Here is an 18,994-nt window from a genome sequence, read left to right on the forward strand (position 1 = left end):
ATACATAGTTGTGAATACATGAAATGGGTACATATAAGAAAAATGAAAGAAAAAATATAAGAAAAATGAAAGAATAAGAGAAACAATAGGACAGGGACGGTAGGCACGTTGGTGCGCTTATGCACACCCCCTACAGACCTCTTAGGAAAGGGGTGAGGTCAATAGTAGACAGTCTAAGGTTAAAGTTTTTGGGGTTTGGGGAAGAAACTACAGAGTCGGGTAGAGTATTCCAGACATTGACCACTCTATTGCTGAAGTCGTATTTCCTGCAATCAAGTTTGGTGCGGTTAACTTTGAGTTTGTATCTATTGTGTGCTCTTGTGTTGTTATGGTTGGAGCTGAAGTATTCATTGACAGGTAGGACATTGCAAAGTATGATTTTATATACCATGCTTAAGTCAGACCGAAGACGGCGTAATTCAAGGTTTTCTAGTTCTAGAATTTCAAGTCTGGTGGCATAAGGTATTCTACAACGAGTAGAGGAGTGGAGAACTCTTCTTGTGAAATATTTCTGGACTTTCTCAATTGTGCTAATATCAGATACGTAATGTGGGTTCCAGACTGATGAACTGTATTCGAGTATTGGTCTAGCAAATGTTTTGTATGCTCTGGTTAGTAGTGTGATATTACCAGAGAAAAAGCTACGTAGGATTAGGTTAACAACTCTTAATGCCTTTTTGGCTATGTAGTTGCAGTGGGCTCTAGCACTTAGATCATTAGAGGTGAGTATTCCAAGGTCCTTTACAGAAGGAAGAAGTCTTCAAGTTCAGAGGGAAAAAAAACAGAAACAATATGGATGATCAACTCATGCATTTCAAAATATATCATATGCCATTGATGGTGGCAAAGTATTCAGCTAGAAAAAAAAGTATATTTGCTTAGTAAGGTCATTAAATCCAATAGTAGCAGATGCAAAGGGTAACAAGGTAGGAGGAGAAATGCCTGTTGCTTTCTCTTTTTATTCATTGTGATTTTGCTCATGAATGTTGGGGAAGAGGTTGAGATTACTGTAAAAGTGTATATTAGTTCACCAAAACTTCTAATACATGTAAAATAGCTGTGTAGGCATCAATGCCCCAATTCGAACTGGTCAATCCATATGAATGAAAACACTGCCTATTCGTGTCCTATGTCTCAAATTAATTTCTATGCTAGAATTGCCTGCCTCCTGGGCCTGCCAACCTTTGTGGAGGATAACATTGCCAAATGTGCTTCTAGGATATTCATCAAACTGTACAAGTCCTTTTTCAAGCCAATGACACATGCCTTGTATGAAGTTCTTGGAGGTCTTTACATGTACCAGTTTACAGGGCTGTGCGCTGCTCTGGATTTAGAATCCAAAGGCCACTTTGGGATGTGTGAGTGTGCAACCAATCGTGGCACCTATCTGCAGCTCCTTAAACCGAAACACATTTTAAATAGAAGAGGTATCATAAAAATGCATGTGTTCCCATTCATTTCTCCAGACTTTAGCACATTCTGTTGACTGCCCAAAAGGTATGATGGATTACTTGTCAATGCTGGCCCGGAATGAATGGGAAGTGATATGTGGAAAAGGAATAAAGAAGAATAGAATAATGAGGTTGGAAGAGAACTTGGAAGACTTCTCGCCCAACCACCTGTCCAAGCAGGAGAACCTACACCATTCCAGGCAGAGGTGGTATTCAGCAAGTTCTGACCAATTCTGGAGAACCGTTAGCAGAAATTTTGAGTAGTACAGAGAACCGTCAAATCCCACCTCTGACTGGCCCCGCCCCAATCTCTTCTCTGCCTCTTGAGTCCCAGCTGATCGGCTGGGTCTCCTTTTGTTGCCCTGCACAGGAGAATGGAGCTGGAAAGTAGGTTAGTGGGGTGGGGAAGGAATGGGGATTTTACAGTAACCTTCCCCTGCCATGCCCACCAAGCCACGCCCACCAAGCCACATCATGCCCATCTCTTCTCTGCCTCCCATTGAGTCCCAGCTGATCAGCTGGGTCTTCTTTTGCTGCCCTGCACAGGAGAATGGAGCTGGAAAGCAGGTTAGTGGGGTGGGGAGGGAATGGGGATTTTACAGTATCCTTCTCCTATCTACACTACCTCCACTATCCTTCTGCCATGCCCACAAAGCCACGCCATGGCATGCCACGCCCACCACACCATGCCCACAGAACCAGTAGTAACAAATTTTGAATTCCACCACTGATTTCCAGGCCAATACCTGTCCAGTCTCTTCTTGAAAACCTCCTGTGATAGAGTGCCCACAACTTCTGACAATTCAGGTGATTTAGCCTTACCTTTGACTGGACATTCCAGCAGAATATTCGTCCCCGTTCTCGCTAGGATTGTACCTCCAACAGAGACAGACAGATTCCGAAGCTGAAAACTGGCAATATTTTTTTCAGATGACAGTATAGCGGGAGCTTCTGCAAAGGGAGAATCAGCAGAGAGTGGAATTAGTCCCTGAAGAGTCCCTCAGGATGGAATTATGTGGTGTCACAGACAGAAATTTAGCTGGAGACAGTTGCTCTATTTTGGCTTATTTTCATCCCTCTGCAAGTTTTCCCTCTCAAATTATGGTAACTACCGAACTTCAGAAAGGAATGTTTACAGACCTTTGGGGGGAAATGTTGCCTGCAAATCCCCTCACTTTTCATTTAAGACAAAAATGAGGGTTTACAAACCTTCCCCAAGAGTTATTTTCCCATTTTCCTTTTACTAATAGTAATAATTTCTTTTATCGTTCTGCAAGTTGGTATTTCGCAGATACAAAAAAACAGCAATCCAATTCATTATCATCGAACAAGTCTATGTCTTATTGAGAGATGATTGATGATCAATAATACAATCAACATTAATACAATTGAGTGAGTCCAGAAGTATTTCACAAAAAGAGTACTACACTCCTCTGCTCGCAACAGAATACCTTATATCACCAGGCTTGAAATTTTGGGCTTCGACAACCTTGAACTACGCCGCCTACAGTTGGACTTAAGTGTAGTACACAAAATTATCTCCTACAATGTCCTACTGGTCAATGACTACTTCAGCTTCAGCCGCAACAATACAAGAGCACACAACATATATAAACTCAATGCAAACCACTCCAAACTTGATTGCAGAAAGTAAGACTTCAGCAACAGAGTGGTCCCTGCCTGGAATGCACTACCTGACTCTGTTGTTACATTCTCAAACCCCCAAAACTTTAACCTTAAACTATGCACTATTGACCTCACCCAGTACCTAAGAGGTCTGTAAGGGGCGTGCGTAAGTGCACAGTCATGCCTACCGTCCCTGTCCTATTGTCCCCATTTATTCATACCTATTTCCTGTATTCTTACTCATGTTTATTCTTATATCTATTATCTTGCAAGCGATTGACAAATCAAATAAATAAATAAATAAACTAATTTGCAAATTTCAGCATCAGTATTACCTGCGTAAAACAGTGCCATGTCTTGAAAAAGTTCATTGTCCGCTGTGCAACGATACACCCCCATTTCTTTCTCAGTCGGGTTCAAAATCTGGACTTTGCCATCAGCTTTGAAAGTCACCCTGCAAAATGTTTAAAGGATAAGATTCAATCAATAGAAGTGAATCCAGGCAGTCCTTGACTTACAACCACAACCGACCCCATATTTTCTGCAGTTAAGTGAGACATTTGTTAAGGGAATGTTGCCCCCATTTTATGACTTTTTTTTGCCATGGTTGTTAAGTGAATCACTGCAGTTGATTAAGTTAGCAACTCCAGTTATTAAGTGAATCTGGCTTCCCCATTGCCTTTGCTGGTCAGAAGGTCACAAAAAGGTATCGCATAACGCCGGGATACAACAACTGTCATAAATATGAACCCATTGCCAAGCACCTGAATTTTGATCTTGTGATCATAGGGATGGTGGAAAGGCCGTAATGGTGTTGTAACTATGAATAATCACTAAATGAACCAAGGCAAGGATTTCCTCCACTGTTCTCCACAAACTGTCCGGGCAACTAAAAGTTTGTAGAGATTCTCAGTCATCCATCAGGTCATAGTTGTCCCAAAGGTGCTTTTTTCTGGAGGCAACTGGACCTTCTTGTTTTTTGTTTTGAAGACATTTCCCTTCTCATCCAAGAAGCTTCTTCAGCTCTGACAGAATAGTGGGGAATGGAAGGATTTATATTCCCTGTAGACAGCTGCAGTGGTGGGATTCAAAATTTTTACTACCGGTTCGGTGGGCATGGCATGACTTGGTGGACGTGGCTTGGTGGGCATGGCAGTGGAAGGATATTGCAAAATCCCCATTCCCTCCTCACCCCACTAACCTGCTTTCCAGCTCCGTTCTCCTGTGTGGGGCAACAAAGGACCCAGCCGATCAGCTGGGACTCAATGGGAGGCAGAGAATAGATGGGGGCGGGGCCAGTCAGAGGTGGGATTTGCCGGTTCTCCGAACTACTCAAAATTTCCACTACCAGTTCTCCAGAACTGGTCAGAACCTACCAAACACCACCTCTGGACAGCTGGTCATTTACAACCCTCTGAAAAGATGCAAATGACCAGCTGTCTGCAAGGAATATAAATCCTTCCATTCCCCAGTAATCTTGTCAGAGCTGAAGAAGCTTCTCGGATGAGAAGTGAAACATCTTCAAAAGAAAAAAAAACAAGGAAGTCCAGTTGCCTCCTGAAAAAGCAACTTTGGGTGTCTGAGAAAAGCACCTTTGGGTGTAACGAATAGAACCTTCTGTCTCCACATCACTATTGCAGTTGTCCTGGATCACCAGGAAAATATGTACAAGACCAAACATGCACTTTGTTATGGAGTTTGCTTCTCAAACAAGAGGCATACTCATTGTATTCATTAAGGGAAAGTGTGCCTGTGAATCAGCATGGTTCTACATGTCTTCCTTGTTGCTTTAATGTTGCGTGTCCTCTGGCCTTACTGAAAGTTTGTTCAGTGTGCCACCTGGCCAGGTTTTCAGAAAACAGTTCTGCACCAGAAGCTCCGAATCTTGCCAAAAAAACTAGCTTGCCTTTTCCTTTTTATACTTTTGGCATCAATTCTTTATCTGCCCTTTTGGTTTTAAACTGTATAATTCAATGTGTACATGGAGCCTAACCTGGCAGAAAGGTTTAGGTTTCGGCAGACTTTCAAAGTCAATTATTATCCTATTGTTACTCTCAACTTTGATGTCTGGTGATGACATGGATCTGTTCTGTTGTTGTTGCAGCAAGAATGCTGAAACGGTTTGTTAGTCACTCCTTTGAAAATGCTATTCTGTGCTGTACCACTGGAATATCCTAGGGATTTGCCCATCCAAGCACCTTTGAAATCAGCCAATGTCAGCTTAGAGACTCCCATATATAAATAAAGGATTCACAACAGTGAGTGCTAAATAAACAATGCGTCAAATTAATCAACCCCCACAATTGGGAGTAAGCTTTCCAAATGGGACAGAGAGATACTTGCTTGTAAGACTGATGTAGCTCATTTGGTATGTTCATCAGTGCTCAAGTGTAAATATAACCCCCTAGGATCTTTGTGTGCCTTATCTTAAATATACCCTTACGCCCTTTAAACTAGCCACAAAACACTGCGTGCCACATATCTGGCAGACCAGCAACTACTAGAAACATCTGGGAATTCTGCAATAAAGTCAGCTTGACCTGTTTAATATTCAGTGTCCAAAATATTTGTCTTTGATTTATAAGTGAGCCAAGGGTGGTATTCAGTTGAAATACTGGTTTAGGGGAGGGCTAAAAGAAAGCCAGAAAGACAAACAGGGAATTTCATAATAAGAGGAGAGGAGGGAAAAAGGTAAAGGAATCCCTGCAGATTTTACTCCATTAGTTGTTGTCACTTTTGGGTGCCAGTGCTCATTTCTGTTTCAAGGCCATTGAGCCAGCGCTGTCTGAAGACATTTCCATAGTCATATGGTCAGCATGACCTCATGGAGGGCTGTAACCTTCCCACCAAAATGGTACTTCTTTATCTACTTGCATTTGCATGTGTTCAAACTGCTAGGTTGGCAGGAAGCCGGGATGAGGATGGGAGCTCACCCTGTCGCATAGTGCTTGGGTCTCGAACCTGGGTTGCTGGCTTTTCAGTAGACAAGCCCAGCGTCTTAACCACTGAGCCACCACACCACCCCAATAAGAGGAGAAGTAAAGGGAAAATCAATTCTGCCAGTAATTAAGCATCCTGAACAAGAAGAGATCAATCCAAGACATAATATGGGAGTTTAAGATGGCTCCTAAGATCGTTTTAAAGGCCTTGAAGCTTAAAGGCAAAACACAAAGCTTAAAATTTAAGGATTTTCACAAAGATCCCGTTCTGTCTACAATATAATCACATATTATGTGATATAACAAAAATCATTTAGGCGAGCACAGAATGGCTGAAATATTTAATGTTACTTACTTCTCAACAGGCTTCAATGGCATTCCATCTTTGGTCCAAGTATATTTAAGATTGCTAACTCCAGCAGTTGCACAGAGCAAATTTATTGTGCTGACATTCTTGGTTAAAAAAAAGGTACCCTCCAGTTGCAGAGTTACATTTTCATTTGTATAAACTTCTGGTCCTCCTTGTGGCTTGACAATAATAGCCTCTGTTGAGTTTCTCGCTACTGGGTCGCCTACAGTTTTTGTGCTGAGATTATCTGTCACTCTTTGGGATTTGTCAAGTTTCCCGGCAGGGAGCTTCTCATTTTCAGGCTCTTTCTGCTTTTCAGGAGCAGACTGAGGCGGTTTCGCTAATTCAGCAATCAGTTGGTAGACAAAGCGGGAAGCCAAATCATTGCTAATTTCTCCAGCTTCAATAAAATGGCTCAAATTTTTAATCAGCCCATCGAAATGGTCCATATCCATACTGTAAGCGTTGGGTAAAGCCACAGCATTGAGTTGCTGGGTGGTGAATTTGTGAGCGTTGCGTCCTTCTTCTGAACTCCTTCTCTGCGTTTTCAGATGTTCTAAGGCAGGCTGGTCGTTGACTTGTTCATCGCGCAGATATTGTTGACTTTTCTGGCTCCACAACTGCCACATCTGATTTATTTGGTGCCATTTTGCTCCAAAGCTGTTGGATTCATTGTGGTCTGTGGTCTCACCTGCCTCTTTTCTACTGGTGGCAGGTTCCAGGAGCCTGTTGCTTGTGCCAATGAGTTTTAGAACAAAGATCTCCTGGGCAGATCCTGCAAGACACTTATACACTCCAATATCTGAAGCTTCAAGATTATTGATCTTGAGAGACCCTGATTTGGTGACACCAAGATGTTTAGAAATCTGGAGTGGCTGCCCATCTTTCTCCCACTGGATAAGCATCTTTTGGAATCTCCGAACAGGACACCTGATGATGACAGATGTTTTGGGAAGTAAATAAGCCCGGCTCCCAACAGTGAAATTAATGCGCTTCTCTTGCCTTGTCTGAATATAGACTTTATGGATACCAAGTATCTGTGGCTTGTCAAAAAGTCTGGATTTCTTTTCTTCTTTGAGATCTGAAATTGCAAAGGTATACTGAGAACAGGTATATGTTTTCATCACTGTTTTGCATTTTGCATGAGCTGTGGTGGTGCAGTGGTTAGAACGCAGTACTGCACGCTACTTCTGCTGACTGCCGGCTGCCTGCAATTTGGCAGTTCAAATCTCACCAGGCTCAAGGTTGATTCAGCCTTCCCTCCTTCCAAGGTGGGTAAAATGAGGAGCCAGATTGTTGGGGGCAAGAGGCTCACTCTGTAAAACCGCTTAGAGGGGGCTATAAAGCACTGTTAAAGCAGTATATAAACCTAAGCGCCATTGCTATTTTCACTGTGTCATTTATTCATCTTTAAAGGCTGGAAACTCAGTTTACCTAGAAATGTTTCAGACCGACTGGATGGATTCTAGAGAGCTGAGAGCTAGAGAGCTGAGCTTGGGATGCTAATATTCCAATCTCAAATTGTTATTGGGAAGGTCAATCAGACTTTAAAGTCAGCAATGCATCAATGAAGCAATAATTTAGCAGGAAAGAATCCTAATACAGGTAGTCCTTGACCTATGACCACAACTGAGCCCAAAATTGCTGTTGTTAAGTGAGACATTTCTTAAGTGAGTATTGCCCCACTTTACAACCTTTCTTGTCATGGTTGTTAAGTGAATCACTGCAATTGATAAGTTAGTAACCCAGTTGTTAAGTGAATCTGGCTTCTGCATGAACTGTGACCTTGGGACACAGCAACGGTCATAAATATGAACCTGTTGCCAAGCATCCAAATTTTTGATTCCCATGATCATGGGGATGCTGCAAAGGTCATAACTGGGAAAAATGGCCACATGTTTTTCAGTGCCATTGTAACTTTGAATGGTCACTAAACAAACTGTTGTAAGTTAAGGATTACTTGTACAATACACCAACTTCTACAACGCAAGAGAGAAAGAGGGTTGCATAAAGGAACAGGAGGAAATGTGCATTTTTCTTAACAACTGTCTTTGTGAAAATTAGGATACCATGAACAAGTGTTCTAGACCAGCCTCCCTATATGTGGATACTCAGTAGTGAGCTGCACCCTAGAAATGGAGCTTGAACGATAGCTGAAACTTGAAGCTCATTGTGTATCTTGGCTGTAGACAATGTTTAATATAAACCACATAGAAACTGATCTTATGTGACAGTTTCTTTAGGCCTCCTTTCCTTTTCAAAACACGTTTCTGAACCATCAGAATAAATATTCTTTTTTTTTTTGGTTGCTTTTTTGGTTTATAATCCTCATAACATACAACGGAACTTGACAAGGTTTCTTTAACATCACTCTCCACCAAAACACTCTGCTGATTAGACACGCTGCCATACAAATATCCATAATTAAATAAATTCAGATATATATGCAGCTCAGAAATATTTCATGAAATACTCCGCCAAGGACATTCCTGTAAGTCCATGGAGCTTCGTTTAAAATATTATTTTTTTTGAACCTCAGGATCTTGGCATGTTCACCAGGCAATAAAGTCTCAAAAAGAAGTTTCATGTTATGAATATATCAATAATGATTTCAAGTCTTACTTTGTTGGATGGGTTGCTTTTAATACAATGTTGAGGAATTAAGCTAAGCACCCAGCAATAGTCATTAAAACCAAATAAATGCTTCCATTGGGACTCTATGTTTCCTGCCAAACTAATATTGCAACATATTCTTAGGGTCAATGTTCAGATTTTCAAACTATTGATAGCAAACATTTACTCCTATTTTTTGAACCAGACCTTCTGCCTGATAAATAGCTCAGTAGAAATTTGCCTTACTGTTTAAATTCTACGAATTGCTTTAAGCTCAAAACCCCTGTTTGAAATCAATCAATCAATCAGAATAGAGTTGGAAGGGACCTTGGAGGTCTTCTAGTCTAACCCACTGCTCAAGCAGGAGACCCTATATCATTCCAGGCAAGTGCCTGTCCAGTCTCTTCTTAAAAACCTCCAGTGAAAAAGCACCCACAACTTCTGAAGGCAAGACGTTCTAGAGAGGTTGCTTCTCTCCTTGATTAGTTTCCATCCATTGTTTCTTGTCTTGTCTTCTGGTGCTTTGGAAAATAAGTTGACCCCTTCTTTGTGGCAGCCCCTTAGACATTGGAACACTGCTATCATGTCATCCCCTAATCCTTTTTTTTCTCTAGACTAGCCATAGCCAGTTCCTGCATTATATAAACACACACATACACAGGGTTTTCCCAACCAAGCAGACAGCTTCTTATATTCCAGTCCATATCAAGACCCACTTTTTAAATGGAGGACATATAATATATGCTTCTCATTTCTATATACACAGATTCAAAATATAGAGGGTGCACAAATAATACGTGTGGTGTGAGAAAGAAGTCAAGAGCCAGTACTTCTCAGGCCAGAGATGTCAGCTATATCAACAAAAAATCAACTTCAGGGTCATGAAGCCCAGGGCAAGGAGTGTGTTGAAAAGTTGGCAAGGTGGAAGAATCAATGGCTTTAAACAAACACGGATACAAGAAGAAACTGCAGCCTCAGGCTGAGAGAAGGCAAACCACCATAGAATGTGGCTTCATTCTAGATTGCAATAAAAGTTCTTCCCTAATTATTCTTTGTCATGTATCTGAGAGGCTTCAGCCAAGTGTAGAGCTACGGTGGTTCAGTGGTTAGAATGCAAGCTAATTCCGCTGACTGCTGGCTGCCAGCAGTTTGATAGTTCGAGTCTCACCAGGCTCAAGGTTGACTCAGCCTTCAATCCTTCCGAGGTGGGTAAAATGAGGACCCAGATTGTTGGGAGCAAGATGCTGACTATGTAAACTGCTTAGAGAGGGCTGTAAAGCACTGTGAAGTGGAATATAAATCTAAGTGACAGGGTTCCAACCATTGCCCTAATTAAATCATGACCCTCGAGCCAAGCTTCAAAAGAATCCAAAAGATTTATTAGGAGCAACATGTCTGGCTAACCCATATGAAGCCAACCCTGAGACATGTAATTTACTATCACCTATGACCTCTTTGCTAAGTAGAAGTCTAGTAGCCAAGTTAAGCTACATGAAGTTAGGAAACTGAAATCTATTGTTGATCCTGATATGTATCATACAGGTACTAGATTCAGTCAAAAACATAGTAAAAGTCTTCTTACATCACAGCAGCTGATCCCAGAAATAGCAAAAGCATTTGGACTTATATACTGCTTTATAGTACTTTACAGCCATCTCTAAGCGGTTTACAGAGTCAGCCTATTGCCCCCAACAATCTGGGTCCTCATTTTACTCACCTTGGAAGAGCGGAAGGCTGAGTCAACCTGGAGCCTGGTGAGATTTGAACTGGCAAATTGCAGTCAGCCAGCAGTCAACAGAAGTAGCCTGCAGTACTGCACTCTAACCACTGCACCACCATGGCTTTTAGTAATTCACAACAGTATAATAACAGAGGTTATGGAGCTGTTTCAGAAGAATAACCTCTCTTTTCTTTGTCTTTTCTATTTTCCTGGGCTGAGGACATGGCTTATCATCCTCAGATTCTGGTTTCATTTTCTTCAGCTATGCAAACAGACATGAAAGCTTTAAGAATTGCAGTCAGCTTCTAGTTGGGTAAAGAAAATTGAAGGTGAGGCCGTGCCCACCTGTTCGAGATGGCTTCAGATGACTCTAGTCCTGCTGAAACAATTTACTTTGTACACTCACCAGGTAAATTCACTGGAGGCTATCCGAGGTCCTGATTGATCCTTACAAGAATCCTTAGTGATTACTGTATATTATTAGGAACTGACCTGGTCTAACATGATTTGTCATGCTTTGATTTACTTTTAATTGATGTACTAGAGTTACTTACATTTCAACTTGCCAACAGCCTATTTTTCGACTGGTTACAAAATGGGGATAAGAAATATGTCCTCTGATAGGCTAAACTAATTATTATGGGATGGACAATGTAGTTGGCTGTCGAATGCTGATTGCTATTGCATCTTTGCAGTCAAAACATTGTGACCTCTTGACGCTTATGCCAATATTTTTAATTAATCTAAACCCAGAGCTCTGGTTATCTTCATGCAATCAGAATAGTAGGTAGTCTCAGGGGCTGCCCTGTTAGGAATGATAGTCACCTAACAGTTGGGTTGGCAATATATAAACCAGGATAGTCATTTAATACTGTTGTATCTTTAAGAGAATGTTGTAATTGTAATTGGCTGAGGTTCCTCCAACAGCCATAAGATGGAGCCAGAAACCTGGTTTGTTATTTTTTGCATTTCCTTTGCTTTCCTTTTGCCTTTTGCCTGATCGTCATTCTGCTTGAATTGCTGTGAGTCTTGCAACTATTTGCAAACTCCGTTTACTGAACTTTGTTTGTGATACTGGTAAAGAAAAGGACTTCATTTTTGGATTATCCCTGGACTGATTATTTGAATACTAACTGCTTTAACCGCCTATGATTTGGACTGTTTGTTGGACTTTGTTTACCCGTTTACAGGAAGTAAAAGTTACATTTTACTATTCAGTGTATCTGTGTGCTGGTTGTGTGTTATTCATCACCACTCTCACTATGTTTCCCTGAATGCACTCATTCTCCTAACGGGGAATACCTCAACATGCCCCAAAGAAGAGGGAGTCAAGCTATTCTCCAAAGCACCCGAGGGCAGGACAAGATGCAATGAATGGAAACTAATCAAGGGGAGAAGCAACTTATAATTAAGGAGACATTTCCTGACTGTGAGAACAATTAATCAGTGGAACAACTTGCCTCCAGAAGTTGTGCATGCTCCAATACTGGAAGTTTTTAAGAAGAGATTGGATAACCATTTGTCTGAAATGGTTTCCTTCCTAAACAGGGGTTGGACTAGAAGACCTCCAAGGTCCCTTCCAACTCTGTTATCCTACTACTTAAGACTACAATTGAGCCCAACATTTTTGTTGCTAAATGAAATGTTTGTCAAATGAATTTTTGCCCCATTTTACAACTTCTCATGCTACAGTTTGTTAAGTGAATCACTGCAGTTGTTAAGTTAGTAACACGGTGGTTAAATTTCTGGTTTCCCCACTGACTTTGCTTGCAAGAAGGTCACAAAAGGGGATCACACGACCCCAGGACATTGTAACTGTCATAAATATGAGTCAGTTGTCAAATTTGATCATGTGACCCTGGGGATGGTGCAACACTCATGTGAAAAACAGTCCTAAGTCACTTTTTTTCAGTGCCGTTGTAACTTTGAACAGTCACTAAATGAATTGTCATAAATCGAGGACTAACTGTATTAAAGACCAATCAGAATTGTTGGTAAGGCACATGCAGAGAAGATGATAAAGGCAGGGATGAAGAACAGAGCAGGAAGAGCTCATGGATGCTAACAAGCATAACAGAAGAAGCAAACCCTAATAGTCAAGGTCAAAGGAGGAGCAAACCAGGTAGCAGAAATAATGGTGAGTTTCATGCACGTAGGGCACTCTAACCCTTCCCTGGAACAAGCTCCATGTGTTGTGCAAAACTAAAAGGTATCTTATACTCTAAATCTAGTGTAATCATGCTTCCAAATTGAGGTATCCTTCTGTTTCCTCAATCATGGAGTCTTCAAACGCGCCATTTTCCTTAATACAGCCCTAACTGAGAAAGCAAATAAGCTTTTTTCATCCGATTTTTATTGAGCAAGACAGAGAAGCAACACACCTGCTTTTGATCTATAATTTTTATAGCAGAAGAATTGGTCAAAATAAAAAGGGTGAACTGTATTTCTCGAAATAGAAAAGTCAACATGGAAAAACCCACAAAATCAAGATGGTCGCCCTCCAGGAATTGCTTTTAAAGAAAGGCAGGGGAAAATCACAACTGTGAAATTGATGATGATGATGATGATGATGATGATGATTGTTATTATTATTATTATTATTATTATTATTATTATGATTATTATTATTATTATGATTATTATTATGATTATTATTATGATTATGATGATTATGATTATGATTATGATTATGATTATGATTATGATTATGATTATGATTATGATTATTATTATTATTATTATTATTATTATTATTATTATTCAATTTGCAGGTAAAAAGAGCAGGTGTTTAAAGCCAATCTAGAGGGAATCTGGGCGAATAGAGATGGGGTTATTTTTTCATTTTTCATCATTCTAATGCTTTCGGCAAAATGTTAAGAGTTGTTTTGCCGAAAGTAGTACAAAAGATAGGAAGCGATCCCATGGCCGAGGAACAATAGTTGCTGTGGAAAAATCAACACCAGATCCACAAAGAAAAGTGTTCAAGGGGTTGTTAAAAATTGCAGATAGTTGATGGAGACCTCATACTTTACTGGTTCCCCCCTCCCCCCCCCCCACACACACAAATTAAGGGCACTTTGCAATCCTGGGATAGTAGGATATGCCACGGATTCTTAATGGGAAGGTTTGGCACGTGGGTTACATCTTGGGGTAAATGGAATGTTTTTGAAGCTGGGGACTTTTTCCCTTCACAAACATGGTCAAAGAACATCGCTTACCTCTGCAGGCATTCCTGTGGCAAGGCCTGACAAGCTGGGATGCTGGAAAGCTTCTGCACAGAGATCCATTTAATGCCAGATGTTGGCCTCTGGCCGTGCGCTTTTGGCAGGTGGCTTTCCTTCTTTGTGTGCCAACCCCACAGCTTACGGAGCACTGCAGAAGGAAGGATGTGAATCAAAAGGTGCCAGCTTTAAATAAAAATGAGGCAGACCCCACCTCGTTCTCAAAGGGCTGTGCTTTCATTGGATTGACTTAGAGAGCACTGGATCAGGAATGAACGGGGAACGGGAAAGGGGGAAGGAGAAGAGAGGGAGGACAGGAGAAAGGGGAAGGAGAAGGGGGAGAGGAAGGGAGGGAGAGAAGAAAGAAAGAAGGACAGGAGAAAGGGGAAGGAGAGAAGGGAAGGGGAAGAGGAAGGGAGGAGGGAGGGAGGACAGGAGAAAGGAGAAGGAGAAAAGGAAGGGAAAGGAGAAGGAGAGAGGGGAAGGGGAAGAAGAAAGAGAGGGGGAAGGAGAAGGGAAAGAGGAAGGGAGGGAGGACAGGATAAAGAGGAAGAGGAAGGAGAAGGAGAGAGGGGAAGAATTTGGGACAGAGCATACTGCTTCCGATTTTGCCTTTCAGCCCCAATCCAGGAGCCTTTGGAGGCAGTCACTTTCACAGCAAACTGATTTTGTGTTAAATTTATTTTTACTCCCTTTATTTCTTTGTCGGTAAAAATCAATTTAACACAGAGAGTGGGGAAGGGAAAAAGAAAGGGGAAGGGAAATGGGAAATGGGAAGGAAGGAAGGAAGGAGAGGGGGAAGGGGAGAAGGAGGAGGAAAGAGAAGGAGGGAATGGAGAGAGGGAGGGGGAAAGGGGAGAGAAAGGGGAGGAGAGAGACATAAATAAATTTTTAAAAAGCACTCTTATTTTAAGCTACACACCCTAGACCAGGGTCCCACCACCAGCTGAGGAGGACAGTCTATTTTTGCACAGGCTCTGGAACTGGGCAATCGAGGTTCAGGGCACTTCTCATGACTGGGTTTCAGAAAGCTTCCATCCATCAACAGCTGCTGGCAGGTCACCTTGCGATTCTGGGTGCCACCTCCACAGGTCTGGGAGCACTAAGGAGAAGAAAGGCAGCCATCAACATCTCAGACCTGGCCATGCTTTTCCCTGTACAGATGATTCAGCCTGGAGCTCATGCCCAGAACATTGCCATCATTTTCTTTAGGCCAGGCTTATGCTGGAACCAGATAGGATTTGCTTCATATTGCCTTTCATGACACAGGTAGAGGATTTCATGAGTAAACTAATATTATTAGTTACTAATACTCTTAAAAAGATCTTATGGAAATATTGTCTCAGTAGCACCTGTCATAATGTAATGTAATGTAATGTAATGTAATGTAATGTAATACTGTTATAATATAATATAATATAATATAATATAATATAATATAATATATATAATATAATATATAATATAATATAATATAATATAATATAATATAATATAATATAATATAATATAATATAATATAATATAATATAATATAATATATATAATATAATATAATATAATATAATATAATATAATATAATATAATATAATATAATAATATAATATAATATATAATATAATATAATATAATATAATATAATATAATATAATATAATATAATATAATATAATATAATATAATAATAATAATATAATATAATATATATATAATATATAATATAATATAATATAATATAATATAATATAATATAATATAATATAATAATATAATATAATATAATATAATATAATATAATATAATATAATATAATATAATATAATATAATATAATATAATATAATATAATATAATATAATATAATATAATATAATGATATAATATAATATAATATAATAATATAATATAATAATATAATATAATATAATAATATAATATAATATAATAATACAATACAATACAATACAATACAATACAACACAACACAACACAACACAACACAACACAACACAACACAACACAACATAATATGTTTTGGTCACCACGATGTAAAAAAGATGTTGAGACTCTAGAAAGACTGCAGAGAAGAGCAACAAAGATGATTAGAGGACTAGACTCGAGGATAAAACATATAGAGCATGATTGCTAGAACTGGGTATGTCTAGTCTGATGAAGAGAAGGACTAGGGGAGACATGATAGCTGTCTTCCAATATCTCAGGGGCTGCCCCAAAGAAGGGGCAGTCAAGTTATTCTCCAAAGCTCCTGAGGGCAGGACAAGAAGCAATGGGTGGAAACTAATCAAGGAGAGAAGCAACCTAGAACTAAGGAGAAATTTCCTGACAGTTAGAACAATTAATCAGTGGAACAACTTGCGTCCAGAAGTTGTGAATGCTCCAACACTGGAAGTTTTTAAGAAGAGATTGGGCAACCATTTGTCTGAAGTGGTGTAGGGTTTCCTGCCTAAGCAGGGGGTTGGACTAGAAGACCTCCAAGGTCCCTTCCAATTCTGTTATTCTATTCTATTCTAATATTGTGTGGACTCAGAGGCCAAGCAGGATCTGACCTGGTTACTACTTGGAAGGGAGACCAGGATGAACTCCTAAGCTGCAGGCTAAATTATGAAGTCCAGCATCCTGGGAAATGCAGTGGGAAACCACTTTCATACCGGTAATTCTGACTCTAAAACTCCATGGACAATCCACAAAGTCAACATGAGCCAAGCTTGACTCAAGGGCATATTTACCCAGAAAAACCAAGGAGAATCTTCTGCTCTGACAATTCCCAGGCAACTACAGTCTCATAAATTCTTATCTTAACAAATCGATTGATTATTTCTCATCTTATAACTTAGGACAGAGTGACCTCCTCTTCTTTATTAATTCCCACTCATGGGATAAAATACGATACGGATTGCTTCTCACCAGGTATTATCCATCTTTGCTGGTTAGTACTTGCATGGGAGATTATTAGAAAATTTCTGGGCTAATAAAACTTAAATTGGGAAATTGGGGGGAAAAACCAGGAAAGTTTTCTGCCAGGAAAGCTATTTAGAAGTGGCCATGAAGCCACCAGGAGCTGTGATCAGCTCTAGAGAGCCATTTACAGCAATGCTACGGCAGAGAGAAGGATTCAGGCCTAACCTCTTACACACAGAGAAAACCCTTCATCTATGCAATCCCATTTCTTCACCTTACGTTGACAAATGTATCATTGCTCATGTGATGCAACCTTACTAGTGATTGTATATTCATATGAACCAGACTCAATAGTTAAGACTTTCAGTCCAACATATTGGCAGAAGGGACAATCCAGAACATTGCATGATCAATGGCTTCTCATTAATCTAACTCAACTGGAGGTATCTTCCAATCTTTGTACTTGGCAGACCATCTTACCTGTTGCCATTCTTCAACATGCCAAAGTGGGGGGCAGTCAAGCTGGTTGCATGCTTGTAAAGAATGAGGCTTTGGTTCTTTGCAGCTTTCAAGTCCATCAACAGACCCTCCAGGTTGCTGACAGTGCACCTCCCTTGTCTGGATGCCAACGCCACAAGTGGCAGTACATTGTCTCCAAGGTCCTACTTGCCATCTGTTCCAAGATATGATGACATCAGAGCCCTAAGCAAGCCACACCATCAACAGCAAGAGGAATGTTTTGTGAAATGATCCCACCCCCATCCAACAAAGAGCAAAACAGAAGAATAAAAACAGTGGAGGACTCTTATTTTAGCCAAACGCTATGCACCACACAGGATATCTTCCACTAATAAACTTTCATCATCCCTTTACAAAGGCATTGACCACGTCCTACCTTGGGGGACAAAGCCTTGTATTGCACACATGGCTCATTGGTGGAGGTCTCTTCGAGCTGTCACACAGGCTATCATTTACAGTTTGTTTTGTCTCTTCATGCAAGCAGACAGCAATGGCTTCCTGAGTCCCTAGGTTTGTAAAACAAATCAACAAGCTCAGATCTTTTACAACAGAGGAGTACAGAAAAATATTTCAATATATACATTCTTCAGCCATAATTTAGGTGAAGGTTTATACTTCCATGTTACCTGCTCCAATTGCCTGGTTATTTGATCCACAGTTCTATTGTTCATCTACTCTTAATTTAGACTCCAAAAACAGCCAGATTTTGCCTGCTGCAATGTAAGATTATTCCAAGAACTGAAATCTGGAGCAATGAAGAGCAGGACTTGGTTGCATTCTGCAAGACACCTTCCTAGTCCTTTGAAGAGTTTCATCACTTCCCAAGCCCATTCCCCTCAATTTATCCTTATTGGACCTACTGGCCAATCCTCGTTCATTCTTTTCATCCTTCTCTGAACCTATTCACGAATTTTTCTGAACCTTCTTAAATTTTTGATAGCTAGATATTTTTTTTAAAAAAAAGAAAGAAAGATAAGAGTCTGCAGTAATACACAGTCACTTTTACTGCATCCAGTTTTGGTCACCACATTACAAAAAAGATGTTGAGACTTTGGAAAAAATGCAAAAACAGAGCAACTAAGATGATTAAAGGCTTGGAGACTAAAACATATGAAGAACGGCTGCAGGATTTAGGTTTAACTAATCTAGAGGGGAAAAAATAACTAGGGGACATGATAGCAGTATTCCAGTATTTGAGGGGCTGCCACAAAGGGGGGGGGGGTCAACTTATTTTCCAAGGGCAGGACAAGAAACAACGGATGGAAACTAATCAAGGAGAGAAGCAACCTGGAATTAAGGAGAAACTTCCAAACAATGAGGACAATTAATTAGTAGAATGCTGTCTGAAGTTGTGTTTACTGTCTCCTGTCTCAAATAGTATAAGGTTTCCTCTGTGAGCACGGGATTGGACTAGAACATGGTCACCAACCAGTGAGCTGGGGACCACTGGTGTTCCACAGAGAAATGTCACCCCCAAAGCATCCCCCAAAGCAATTAATCCAGGAATACAAGGCTGTGCTGCCTACTTGGCCCATGGGAACACAATGCTTGTGTCATTTGCATTGTGAACAACAAGAGGTATGAGGGGAGGGGGGGAAAGGGCAGAGGGAGGAACTTGCCCCACTCACCCCACCTGCCTCG

At 40.4% G+C, this 18,994-nt stretch overlaps 1 protein-coding gene across 1 annotated transcript in view; it reads right to left on the reverse strand.

Moving 5' to 3' along the window:
• Positions 1-18,994, reverse strand: part of ADAMTSL3 (ADAMTS like 3) — a 196,897-nt gene that overhangs the window by 14,821 nt on the left and 163,082 nt on the right. The window contains exons 17-23 of the mRNA XM_087972611.1: positions 17,730-17,859; positions 17,315-17,507; positions 14,842-15,021; positions 13,917-14,070; positions 6,372-7,446; positions 3,413-3,531; positions 2,274-2,402 (exon numbers count right to left, since the gene is read on the reverse strand). Of these exons, the coding sequence (XP_087828737.1) occupies positions 2,274-2,402; positions 3,413-3,531; positions 6,372-7,446; positions 13,917-14,070; positions 14,842-15,021; positions 17,315-17,507; positions 17,730-17,859 (1,980 nt within the window). The remainder of the gene's footprint in view (positions 1-2,273; positions 2,403-3,412; positions 3,532-6,371; positions 7,447-13,916; positions 14,071-14,841; positions 15,022-17,314; positions 17,508-17,729; positions 17,860-18,994) is intronic.

The sequence above is a fragment of the Notechis scutatus genome, chromosome 11 (assembly GCF_049901735.1).
Source record: "Notechis scutatus isolate UNSWTSFEM ecotype Mainland chromosome 11, rNotScu1.2, whole genome shotgun sequence".
NCBI lineage: Eukaryota > Metazoa > Chordata > Lepidosauria > Squamata > Elapidae > Notechis > Notechis scutatus.